General features: G+C 31.8%; 1 protein-coding gene across 6 annotated transcripts; it reads left to right on the top strand.

Moving 5' to 3' along the window:
- The first annotated feature begins 9,756 nt into the window (after positions 1–9,756).
- LOC111405544 lies at positions 9,757–13,129 on the top strand. Of its 6 annotated transcripts, XM_023034487.1 has the most exons (5): positions 9,758–9,908; positions 10,416–10,660; positions 11,099–11,296; positions 11,826–11,876; positions 12,800–13,129. In XM_023034487.1, exons 2-4 carry the CDS (start codon positions 10,418–10,420, stop codon positions 11,844–11,846), a joined length of 462 nt encoding a protein of 153 aa, XP_022890255.1. In that variant the 5' UTR covers positions 9,758–9,908; positions 10,416–10,417; the 3' UTR covers positions 11,847–11,876; positions 12,800–13,129. The 6 variants fall into 6 exon arrangements, 5 of the variants coding, with proteins under 5 accessions (XP_022890257.1, XP_022890255.1, XP_022890256.1 ...); XM_023034489.1 differs by having other exon boundaries at positions 9,757–9,908; positions 10,416–10,639; positions 11,826–13,129; XM_023034488.1 differs by lacking the exon at positions 11,826–11,876.
- The last annotated feature ends 580 nt before the right edge of the window (positions 13,130–13,709 follow it).

Raw genomic sequence — 13,709 nt, 5'->3', positions numbered from 1 at the left:
GTAAATCAGGATTTTGGTAAATAAAAATGGAAGAAGACAGTATACAATATACAGCTTTTAGTACACCTCAAGGAAAATATGAATGGTTGGTTATGTCATTTGGTTTAAAAAATGCACCACAAATATTTCAAAGAAAAATAGATAATATATTCAAAAAGTATAGTGATTTTCTTATTGTTTATATAGACGATATATTAATATACTCTAATAATAAAAAGGAACATAGGAATCATTTATTACAATTCATAAATGAATGCAAAAAGGAAGGAATTGTACTTTCTAAAAAGAAATTTATAATTGAGAAACAAGAAATAAGTTTTCTGGGATTATCAATAGATAGAAAATGAATAAAATTACAAACTCATATATTTTAAAAGATAGAAAGCTTTCCAGATGAATTAAAATCCAAAGAACAAATACAAAAATTTTTAAGATGTCTAAACTATGCTGAAGGATTTATTGAAAATCTCTCAAAAAAGAGACATAAGATATAAATTCTACTTAGAAAAATAAATACTAAAGGTTGGAATAAAGAACATACTGAAATTGTTAAAGCATTAAAAGAAAAATGTAAAAATTTACCAAAACTAAGATTACCAGATGAAAAAGATAATTTAATTGTTAATACTGATGCCTCAGATAATTATTGGGCAGCTATATTAAAAACAGATTTAAATGAACTATGCAGATATTCAAATGAAACTTTTAACCAAGCAGAAATAAATTATACTACTCATGAAAAAGAATTGTTAGCAATTATTAGAGGAATAAAAAAGTTTTCATTATTCCTTTTATCTAAAAAATTTATTGTTGAAACTGATAATTCTCAAGTTGCAGGACTTATTAGAAATAAGTTACCTATGGAACCTCAATATATGGCAAGCATATTTATCATTCTACAATTTTGATATTGTTCATATTAAAGGAATAAATAATTATCTTGCAGATTTTTGAGCAGGAATATCGAATTTGGAGATGGATAATATAAAAAATTCATTAATAGACGTCAACAGACGAATGAAATTCCTTATGGAAGAATCAGAAGATATGAAAATTGGAATTGAGCAATTAGAGCAAATGGCAGAATCTATCCAACAAAATGTCAAATTGTTGGTGAAAATCTCTAATTCTCATTCCAAATATACCAAAGAATTGAATGACAGAATTGTTGATATTACTTCACAATTCGAGTCATTAAATACCAAACAAGAAATACCAATTGATACAATCTCAAAAATACAAACAAATACACAGCCAGGAAGCAGCAGTGGACCCAGCAATATCAAAAGAGATATAGCAAGTCACCGGAAGGTGACTATAAAAAATGGCGATGAACATACAAGAGTTATCAGAATCAAAACTGATGAAGATGATGATACCCCTTTATCATCAAAAGAAGAAGAATATAGATCATTTGCCAAAATTGTTTATAAATTGGAAGAAAATGAATCATATTTTATTGCATCGGGAGATCATGTTTATCCCAGATTAATAATTACCAAAGATGCAGACTCTTTCATGGTCAAAATGGCAGCAGATTATGGATTTCTAGATTTGATCTATTCAGGAAAAGATTTAAAAGAAATTGAAAAATTTGATGATATATTCAGGGCAGAAGTTTCAAAATTTGCCCAAGGGAGATCAATTTATATCAAATTTTATTCAATAAGTCCCGAGGTTGATGGAAGGATATACTATCCTGCTGAACATATTAACACAATTGGATATGAAGGCCGAGATTTCCAGATTGAAGTTGGCCGAAATAATAAACCACTGCCTAAAATCAATAAATCATGGATAAAATCCCGAAGAGTTTTGGAGATGAAAGTTCTTTACAAACATTGCAAAGAACTTATATGATAAAAAATTCAGATACTTGTGCCAATATGAAAGATGCACACTCCTTACGAATAATGGAAAAGAAAAATCTACTATTTTGAAAGAATATATCCAGAAATTTGATACTCATCAAATTAATGGAAGTCCTACAACAATCCAAGAATCATGCAGATTGAGGGAGTGCCCCACATGCAGATAAGATTAAAAGATTGATTCTTCAAGATAAAAGATGAATGGAGAAAAATAAAAGGGGACCTATCACTACCAAAGCATCTAGCCAGCAGCATATGGAGTTAAAGATGGAGAGGCAATAATAGAGGAAAAGATGCCCCTTTGATGAAAAAGTAAAAAACGCATGTGAAAATGTAGACCCCAGGAGGAAAAGAATAGAGAGGCATGTGAGCCTTTTTTCAAATTCTGATGTATGCAATGATGTAATAGACCAATAATAGTAAATTTGAGTCATGTATAAATAGAGGTCTTTGGGAGATAATGGATCATCTTGAGTCAGAAACCATTCTCTTTCTTTAAGCTTTGTTTAAAACCAATTTTTTTGGAAACCCCTTGTATACAATAAAAATCTTGTATAAATCATTATATAAATAAAATTTCAATCTTTTGATATCAGAAAAATATGAGTTTCTAAACTTCCTATCCCATAGATTCTTGACAGATTGAAGAAGATAATCTCTTTCTTACTTTAACAAAGAGAGAATTTTCTTTACTTAAGATCCTTATTCTTAATTCTAAGAAAAGATACAGTGAAGGCAAGAAGCTGAAATAGCAGAATTCCCATTGAGGCAAAAGGCCGTTTGAGGGAGCAGTTTTGCATATTCAGAGCCTGAAGGTCACTCGATTCTAAAAATACAGATTTAAGATCAAAAGTAAGGTAAAATTATTGTCTTTGTTAAATTTAGAAAGAATTCTTCTAATATCTTGAAAGAATCTTAGGGATTATTACTTATCATGTTTGCAAAAACTTATCTATCATGTTATTATTATCATAAAGCTTGTAAGGAATTATCTATATGATGCCAGGCTATACAATTAAGGGACTAGATAATCTGTTAGAAAGATTATTAGAAAAAATAAAAAGTATTTTTTCTCAACTAGAAACTATGGATATATCGTTTAAGGAATATGATAATCTTAAAGAATTATATGACAATTATATTACAGATTATGATAATTTATTAGATCAAATGATGGAATTATATATTAAAATTCGAAATGAAAGAAATAGAAGAATTTTGGAACTATCCCAATAAATCAGGATATTTTGTGCAAAATATGACAAGCCATTTCATTAAAGGTATTATAGACATTTTGACAAGAATGAATAGTGATAGACCATTTAGAAAAATCCCCCGACAAAATGGGTACTATGGTTTGAATTTTATAATATTATTATTTAATATTAAAAATTGTATTATCATCTGATTTTTGTATATATAAACTATACTTCTGATTTTTGAAATGCAATCTTTAAAAGTAGCCATCTATATAATTTTCACATATTATTTTCTTACATGGACAAATTAGGCCCAATACCCTAAAAATTAACTAGATTGATTAATACCCTATTTATTAATTAAATCATTGAACAACAAAATTAATACATTAAAACCTTTTCCAAACCTCTAGACCCTCGACGCCTTTGTGAATGGGGAGAGTAGCATCGCTACCATCATTTACAATTCAAATTGGGTCCACTATCAGGTCCCCAATCAAGAGCTCGCTTTGTACACCGCCAGTACTCATGGAGTGTTTCACCCTTTTAGGTAAACATCGAAGCACTATCCTTAGCAATGTTCACTGCAAAGTGGTCCTGGGTGGAAAAAATGTTGCAGAGCACCATCTCACCGCCCAAAGCAGTTGAATCTTGATCAATATGATGGTTTGGATTGTCACATGAATGTTGTAGGTGATTCTGAGTTTTACATCGGTACATTTATTTAGAGGCATTTCTTTTCAAGTTTCTAACTTGCTTTAATTTTTGTATAGTATTTTCGACTTGTGAACGGGGATATGAAACCCAACAACTTGTTGATTGGAGCAGACTGACAACATAAACTAGCTAATTTTTGTTTAGCTCATACTCACTAGGTATGCTGTCTCATGTATTCCTAATAATGATTGATGGATGCAGTTCTATACATCCTTAAATATCAGGTTTACTAAGTTCCCAGCTAGTATTATTTTGCTCTATCCCATATCTAAGCATCCTATTAGACAGTGTAGAGTCATTTTTTATCAGGATGTTGATAAAAGTGAACTGATGACTTTGAGTTAGTTACAATTTCTGTCAAACGATGATTTTAATTGCCTTTTCAAGTAATGAAATTAGTGATACTACTCGCACATACTAAGTAAACTCATGATCAATGTATTCATCCAGTTCTGTTGGGTATTTGGATTTTTCAAATCAAAGTAATAAGGGAAAACTGCATCAACGATCCCTAACATTTTCAATTTTTGCAGACTTTATCATAACCTTCAATTTGTACCAACGGAGATCCCTAACCTTTCATAAATATGTACTTGGAGTCCATCTAGATGTAAACCGTCAATGAAATCGTCAGTTGACCAATAAAAATGAGCTTTGACCAATTTTGACCAAATTAAAAGTGGTGAAATGATAAATTTGTATATTTATAAATATTGACAATTAAAATAATAAAACTAAAGAAAAAAAAAAGAAATTTACCCCAAAACCTCCACCCACCCATCCACCCCTATCTTTGTCTTCTCCAACCAACACATTGATTTTCAGTCATGGCTAACCATTGACATCCACCAACATGCCATTGCACCACCATGACCACGACTACGGCCACCATCGTCACCACCCTACAACCCCACACTACACTGATAAGTGTATTTTATACACCTATTTAATTCATTAAACTAGAGCAATTTTTGTTATTTATGGTGAATTGATGCTTAACTTTATACATATTTCGTTTGTTACGTGTAACTCGAGACAAAACAATGAAATTGGATAGAAGAGCGGGAAATTCTCTAATTTGGGCTTGATCAAAAGTTTGGGGACTAAATAACAAAGTACCAAGAGTTAATTCAGACCTAATGTTGATGATTTAAGAAGAGCTAGAAGCAATTAAATGGTATTGGAGGATGAATGATCAATAAAATATCAAATATGAATCAAAAGGAACGAAGAGTGAACTCTAGGGATCAAAGTGCAACACTTAGAAAATTTACATAGCGGCGCGCGCGAGGGGCTTGATTTTCACATGCAGAGAGCATAAATGATATGTGGCGCGTGCGCAAGAAAGAAAACCCCGCGCGCATGGGGCATTTTTCGAAAAAAATCGGACAGATTCATTTTTTGACACAAACTCTTATGGAAATAAAATCTATCATACTACTTAATTTAGGGGGACGAACGAAATGGGGTTTTTTTCTATTAGACAACTCAAAGGTGCTTGCAAGGAGAGAAAATCTCAAGAGGCAAAGATCAACAAAAGCAAATGCAAGAAGATTAATAAGGATTGGGGGAAGAACTCGTGCAACAAAACTAGTTTTTTCTCTTATTCCTTACTTCTTCTCCATGTTTTTTATTGTGTATTTTATCATGTCAATCAATTCAATTATGAATTAAACTTTGAGATCTAAGGTTTGATGTAACCTATTTGAGACATGTTTCGATTCCAATGCAATTATTTCCTTTGATTTTTCTAAAATTTATTTATGTTGTTTTTACTTAATACTTTCAATTGCCTGATCAACAATTGAATGATTCGATATTTTAAATTTAGCACTCGAAAAAGGAAAATTTAGGCACGATCTAAGAATAACATAACCTAGATATCGTAGGTTTCGAGAGAAAGCATGAATCTTTGAGGCTAATTCCATTTAAAGAACCAGGAGCTTTGATAATTTCTACATGTTTAATTTGGAATAGAGATATTGGGATTAAAATATAGAAGTAAGTTCTATTTGATACTCGAGAGAGGAGATAGAATTAATTTAGGGTTTTTGCCTCTAAATTCGGAAAATAGTTGATGGAAATAGTTATAGAGGTTCAAAAACATCGTCGAGAATACGGTGAAGTCATTCCCTAGGCATTCATAATCTGATCGAGTTTTTAGAAATTGCTTTACCTTATTTGCGCTCTTTAATTCATGTATTTTAGTTAGTATAAAATCATCCATTCAAAACTCGATTGTCTAAATAAAGTGAAAAGTCGAAATCATTATTGTATTCAGTAGGATTCAAATATCAATCCAGACACTTTTTATTTCATCAATATGCTACAAAACTTGACACCGTACACTTGCGATTAAATCACATGGCACACACCCCATTTCGAACCATGCCCAACCAAAAATCATATCAAAGTTGGTGGAAACCCCACTCCACTCACCTATATATTCATTCACAAACCTTCAAATTTTCACACCTTCCCAATGATAGGGATGACAATGGGCCAAGTGGAGCCGGCTCCGCCCTTTAACTCACGAGCTCGGTTCAGGCTCGTGGCGAGCCGAGCGTTGCTTCGGGGTGAGCTCGTGAGCTCACGAGCCACAGAGCTTGTGGGCCGAGTCGAGCCCACGAGCCGCACGTGCGCTCGTGATTTTTTTAATTTTTTTTTGATAAATTTGCACATTTTAGATCTTTTTTTAAAAAAAAATTCATATTTTTTGACAAGCTCATCAAAATGGCTTGCAGGCTGTGTGCCCACGAGCTGACGAGCCCAGCAGGAAGATGATAACAACCTAAACCTCATGAAATTGGATGTGATAACTGGAGAGAATGAGAATCTTTTAAAGGCGTCTAGCCAGGATTTTTGATCTAGACACTGAAGATAAAGAACAAAGTCACATTGAGAGTATAATGGATTACAACATGCATTCCAAGTAGAAACTAAGGGTCCATTTGATTGCAAATATGAAATTTGGGTGGAAAGAAAATGAATTTCAAGGAATTAAATTGTTTAGAAATTATTTTATTGGGAATTGTTAATTATTATGTTTGATTGATATAATTTTCCACCTGAAAAATGTTGATATAAAAGTTTCTTTTCGTGTTCGTTTGACTTTCTTTTTCATGGAAGGTGTCAATTTAAGGGATATCATCTTTTATAATTATTCCTAAAATTTGTTTCTATTGTAAAAAAAAAAGGATTTCCAAGAAAATAAAAAATATTTAAAAATCATCTATCTTGTGGTGTTTATTTGATTTTGTTTTACATAAAAATTGTTAATTTAAGGGATATCCTCTTTTACAATTATTTCTAGAATTTGTTTCAATTGCAAAAAATTAAAAAAAAATGAAAAACCAATTTCCACCATTTTGATGGGAGTTGTTGGACTATCAAACATAGCCTTATTAGACAAAAATATTTGACATGTCTTTTCCATTGTCGTGAGGGCACTTTAATTGTGATTTGGAAGTTGTTCGGTTATACACGGAACATGCCTATTTCTGAAGTGGTTAGTTTCTCTTCGTAAAAGTTCATTTTGATTTGAATGGATGTAGTCAACTTAGAGTAGTCCACCTGCTTGTGTGGGTATGTGTAAAAATTGACGCTCGTTAAGCAATTACTATATTCTGGTAAATAGTAAAATAGAAAACCAACTGACAGGGTGTTGAAAATCGAAAGGAAACCAATGTAATATGCATCTCTATATTCAACACATGATTTCATGCACGATTATATGTGAACATCACCATATTGAATACATCATTTCATGCATGATTCTACGGACAGCTCATGTATTTCATGTGGAGACAATATTGTGGTTTTGAATTATTGACACAAATGTAATTTTGACTTTTTTTTGAATTTTTATCGCTTTTTTTATATTTATGGTACTTTCAACTTGTAAGATGTTCTTTTTTTAAAATAAAGTTATATCCCATGTTTAAGTTATAGAAGTAAAACGTAACACAAATAGATAACGTGTAGAAGAAAATAAACCGTCTCTGGATCTATTTTTAGGTTTTGATTGATATTTCTCACTTTTTTAAGTGTTTGTTGGTTTTTTTGTTTTTTGTATCTTTTTTAATTTCTGTCACTTTTTGCCACATTATTGAAATAAAAATGAATTTTTGAATAGTATAATGATGAAAAATGTGTGGTTAAAAATAAGAAAATATTTTGAATTTGCGTATAATATTATATTATTAAATAATGTGTGGTTGAAATGATATCAAATCACTGTTGAAAAATATATATTTTTTCAAATAATGTGGTTCAAACAAGATCTTAATGTTACACAATAATTTTTAAGCCTTAATGTTACACAATAATTTTTACTTTTTTTTTTTTAAATTTTCGTCACTTTCATAAAATCTCTATCACTTTTTTGAGTAACAAACATCATTTTTTAATTAAAGTAAAAATGTAAAACTTAACTTAAAAAGTGACATCCTGTCACTTAAGTTTACAAAGTATTTTTTATTTACAAAATACTTTTCATATACTTTTTTAAAAGACCCCTAATTTTAGAGGTATATTTGTAAGTTGCCCTTCTTACATTATTATTGATGCTTGTGCTTGTGCTATATATATATATATATATATATATATATATATATAACGATTTATATAATGATTTACATATATATAATATAGTGAGATATGATTGGATCAAAATTCTTTCAATCAAATAGAAAAAAATTTCTTCTCCCTCTTTTTAACACCTATTTGTATATAAACAAAAGTAACTCGTTATTCTATTTTTGAACGATTGTACTACATATATACATACACATAATTTGATGAGATATGATTGAGTTAAATTTTTTTTCTAAACAAATAAATAAAAACTTCTCTACTTATATTTTTAAAAGGCAAATAAAAGAAAAATGAGAATATGAATATGGTAACTCGACCTCGTCTTCAATTTCATCCCCATTCCCATTTGCATGCCACGCCACACTAGGACGGATGTGGGCGAGGGCAGCACTGGGCCAGCACTGGGCTATAGCCCAGTGCTGTCCAAGCCCATATCCATAAATAATTGACAAATTGTGAAGAAATTGAGAAGAAAATAACTCATAACCCACGAACAATAAAAAACACAATTTTTATAACCCACCAACAACAACAACCCAATTGTAACAAGTCCAGTCCATTCATTCCAAATTTTATTTTTGATAGTTAATCCAGAATACACTCATTTTACAATATTGATAACTAAATGATTATCATTTTTCCAATTCATTATTTCAATTTTATTTCTTTTCTTTATAATATTTACCTTTTAGAACTAATTCATTAGCATTTGTCTTCGAATTTAATGAAGAATGTGAGGATGTAACCCTCGTTAAAGAAGACAAGTAAAAATAGGTAATGATAAGAAAGGTATTTTTTCTTTTGTAGGGATATTTAAGCATATTGGTTTTTTATGCATTTTAAAAAATGGAAGAAAATGAATCATGCAAAGACGGCATTTTATAACGAAATGGATGATGATTTTCTTGGTGATTGTATGATATTCTACATCGAACGAGAATTTACTCTAACATTAGATGTAAATTTTATTTTAGATGAATTTTATCTATAAAATCTCTTGGACACAACTTTAATAGATAATTTTATATTATGTGTTTTCTATTAATTATTAATCTTATTACTACTACGTTTACTTTTTAAAAAAATTTGCCCCCGCAATGTTAATTCCTGGCTCTATACCGACGCCACACCACACCGTGCCACGCCACCCAACTCACCCATATCTACAAACACTACTTGCCACCTAAAATGTTGTAACATAACCTTCAAAAAAGGTTCAAAGAAGAGTTTTTCACTAAAGATTCAATTTTTGGTCACAACTTTTTGACGAAAAACAAATTCATCTGGAAAAACAAAAACTAAAAACTAAAAACAGAGAACGGAATATTTTCACCTTTGGTCCCTAAGCTATTGACATTTGGTATGCAACCTAATGTCATTAAAATCTGCCAATTCGAACATTTTCTTGGCATAACCCAACTCTTCGTAAACCTAATCTGCCAGTTCCGAAAATTCCGTCCACATTTGTATTTCTATCCTCACCATTCGCGAAATCGAGTTTTCTTCCAGCCCTCAAGACTTTGGGGTAATATAATATGTTTGGATAATTAGGTTTTTGCGTTTATTTTTGATTTACTAGTGTAATTTTGTGCTGAAGAACAAGAACCGGTTTTCCTGCGCTAAAGTAATTTCATGTGCTAATAGAGATTTCCTTTTGCAATAATTATTCTGTCTAAAGAATATTAACCGATTGTTTAGCGGATATACTGCCTACATTAAATTATTTTCTCGAAAAAGATTTATACTTCATGAAATTTGATAATACTCATAATAGATGCCGTCTGCTGAATATTGTTACCTTTTAACATCTCTTTCTTGGGATTTCTATGGAGGGGGTTTGTTGTTGGCGTTCTTATGGCAGTTTTTCCGTCTTCCTTTTGGGGTTTGGGATTATTGTTATATATGAAGTTACACCTTTTATTATAATATATTTAAATACGCTATCCAAGTAATTTATGTTTTAAATTTTTAATTGTCGACTATTTAAATGATTGTAGCTTTTTATCAAGGAAATAATGTGTGAAACTTTCAGAAATGGGGTTTGGCAATGACCGCACACAGACAAGCACAGCATCACAAGTTAAACGCAAAAGAGATGCTCCGAGTGATCAAGACGCGTATTATGAAGAAAGATTGAGGAGAACGATTTTAGAAAGTGCATGGAGAGAATGCTATGAAAGGTACGAGGGGAGAATGAAAGCCATGGACGACCAGTTGGCCATTCTGCGCTTCGAGGTTGAATTTGTCCGATCTAAGGTAGCTCGGACTGAATCCCAAGTAAGCCCTGGTATACAGGAAAGGCATATTACGAAAACACTTAATAGTATGTCATTCTACTGTTTTTGGTTGCATATCTATCTATTAAAAGTTACTATATATATGTACATATTTATAGAACAATGCTACAGGTACAGAATTTTTTGACAAATTTTTTTTACATACAATACATGGCACAACATCATTGGCAGATGGGAAAAAAAAAAGAAAAAACAGTCCAATCATGTTTTGCTACATCAGTGTCGGTATAAGTTTTGTTAAAATTTTTCTATACTCATGGCTTTATTGATATTTATATTAGATAATGCCAGCATCCAGTTCACAAATTAATGCAACTATCTGTTTTTAAAAATATGACCTAATTTTCACTTTATATGCAAATATGTTGCCCACGTGCTAAATTTTGGTTATGTGATGGAAAATGCACGAAACTTTCAGAAAATAGGGTTTGATTCTACACCCTGTGCGGACAATGGCCGTGTGCGGAAAATGAGGTTAGGTCCTATGCCACCACAAGTTAGGAGCAAAAGAGATGCTCCGAGCGAGCTTTACGAAGAAAGATTCCAGAGAAGAATGAAGGCTTTCGATGATCAGTTGGCCTTTCTACGCTCTGAGGTTGAACATTTGCGATCTCAGGTAGCTTGAACTGAATCCCTTGTGGCATCCAGTTCACAAATAAATGTAACTGCCAGCGAAAAAGTTCAGCCTTTTACAACAAGATCAGGCTTGTGATGTTAATTTTCATTTATGAGTTATAAGTGGACTCGGAAATTTAATCTTACGAAGCATTTACATATGAAAAAGAAAGTGACATAATTTTCTTTTATAGCCAGATATTCAACGCATACACTTCATTTTGGTCACGTGATGACAAGATTCTATATCAGATCTCATTTCTTGTAAATGTCACTGCATTTTATTGCATGTAATGAAAAGACTTTCTCGTGTATTCATAATTCTGATAGTCACACGACTGTTAAAAGCTAAAATGAAGATAGATTTAAATATGAAAAAGTGGAAGAACAAGCAAGCCGTGGTGTGTTTCTAGGCTAAATAACTAATAGTGTCAAAGTAATATCATTCTCAATCTACCCAATTTGACGATTTAAAAGCTATGTTTACTGCCACCCTGTTCACTGAGTTGAAAGCGAACACAAATTGTCAGGGGCTGTTCAAGTCTAATTAGTTGGCGAGATCTCTTTTTGACTCATGATCGGTAAGATCTTTTGGATTCTTTCTTTCCTTTATTTTTTTAATTTCATTAATGTATCAACCGTGGTTAGTTATTGCTTGACATGGATATTTAATTTCTATTTTGCACTAATATAGATATCTTTCCTTAGGTTTGAGTTAAAGAATTGCATTTCAGCATAATATATTTCTGGTCATATATGGTGACTGTTGAGTAATAATCTCACTATTTCACGTGTCACGTAGTTAAGAACTGTGTAGAGCACCACATTAAGGTTTTTTTTTTTAAAGTTCGCTTCTGTTTTGACATTGAAATCTAACCCTACAGCGATCTTCGACACTTCTACAAATAAGATACCAAAAGGTAAGAACGTGAACAATGGAAGCTGCAAATAGATTGTAAACTAAGGCTGTTATAAACAATGGAAAGTAAAAATATGTGAAGAGGGAGAAGACAACGATGAAACTAAAGGTCAACTTGGGTGACATTTAGAACTCTAGATTTTCCAGCCTTGTGTGTCCAAAAAGTTATGAGCTTATTTGTGGAATTTTGATTTCGAATTGTAGTGATCAAGATAATAGCATTCCCTAAAGTAATTATTGTTGCCTTCACTAAAGCATGAGCTATTGTGCAGCCATCTGTTCTTTTCACCTCGTCTCACACTTCTTCAAAGATGATCACTTGTTTATGCCAGTCTTGATTTTTTAGACTATGCAATTAGATATTTCTCTTAGCCAAATATGTTGTGGTTTTTATGGATGAATTTTATAGTTTGGTTTGTGAATAGCTCATTAAGAACCTTTTCTATTTAGTCATTTGATTTTTTACACTTGTCTCTTGATTGTGTTGTCAGTGCTCCTGTTGTCCTTCAAAACTTATGTTTATATGTATGTTTTTTTACATTATTAATACTTGCTTTATCGTACTGAATTCATATTTCTTTTCAGGCTACTGGGAGAGAGTAGCTGCTTGGCATTAATGATGTTTTGTAGATCTTGTCTATTTCATGTGGAAGACAATATTTTGCGAACTGTTAACGCTTTTGAATGGTGATTGCAATTTTTCAGATATTAGAGCTTGTTTAGCTCATTTATTGAACAGTATGGGGGTTGTTTTCTGCATTTGAAATTAGTTTTTGTCATTTTATAAAATAGAAATGAATTTCAAAGAACAGTTTAGAAACATTAGTTGCGAGCCATGGCAGATTAGGTTTATAACATTCTTCACATTGTTTATATGTGGTAAAGAGTAATTTTGCTGGTACTTTGCCATCATGAGTACTTGTTGCGCCCTTATTTGTGACAGTAAAAAGGGAATATGTAGCAAACGCTCTTTTCCATGGCTTGTGGGTACTTTTTGTCACAGCCAAAATCGACTCCCTTCCAGAATGGTACTCTTGGAATTGTAACTTTCATTGCACAAATGCCATGCATGTTTTGTGAAGGCTTAAGGCAAGCTCTAATATTCTTTTACACTGCAATCAGTGCCTTGCGATGTATAAGGGAGTAAAGTATGAGAATGACTGCTTGGTGATCTTTTCGCGCATTTCAATCTTGTACTGGTATTGTTCTAATTTTATTGGAGACTCCTGAATGATGCTTAAGGGAGTCTAGCATGAGAATTCTTGGCGATCTTTCCAACTGGGGACCTCAATTCTTTGCTGCCTTCGATTTAGTTATTTAATCCTCCCACTGGCGTTTTGAACTTCTTCCACATTGATATATTTTCCAGTCTCGATTCTTAAGATTGCTAACATCACGTTTAACCGTTTTGACAGATACATCCAACTCCTTATATAATCTTTTAATAAAATATTTGCTTTAGGCCTCGTTTCCCCTTTGGGAGAATTATAAAATA

Source organism: Olea europaea, chromosome 12 (assembly GCF_002742605.1).
Source record: "Olea europaea var. sylvestris chromosome 12, O_europaea_v1, whole genome shotgun sequence".
NCBI lineage: Eukaryota > Viridiplantae > Streptophyta > Magnoliopsida > Lamiales > Oleaceae > Olea > Olea europaea.
The sequence above is the reverse complement of the archived record's forward strand: the minus strand, read 5'-3'. Positions and strand labels throughout refer to the sequence as shown.

Excerpts from the sequence above, each read along its gene's own strand:
- LOC111405544 (XM_023034487.1), top strand. The coding sequence starts at position 10,418 with ATGGGGTTTGGCAATGACCGCACACAGACAAGCACAGCATCACAAGTT. Across the intron at positions 10,661-11,098 it reads TAGCTCGGACTGAATCCCAA|AAAATAGGGTTTGATTCTAC; the intron begins GTAAGCCCTGGT and ends CGAAACTTTCAG. Across the intron at positions 11,297-11,825 it reads TTGAACATTTGCGATCTCAG|GGGCTGTTCAAGTCTAATTA; the intron begins GTAGCTTGAACT and ends ACAAATTGTCAG.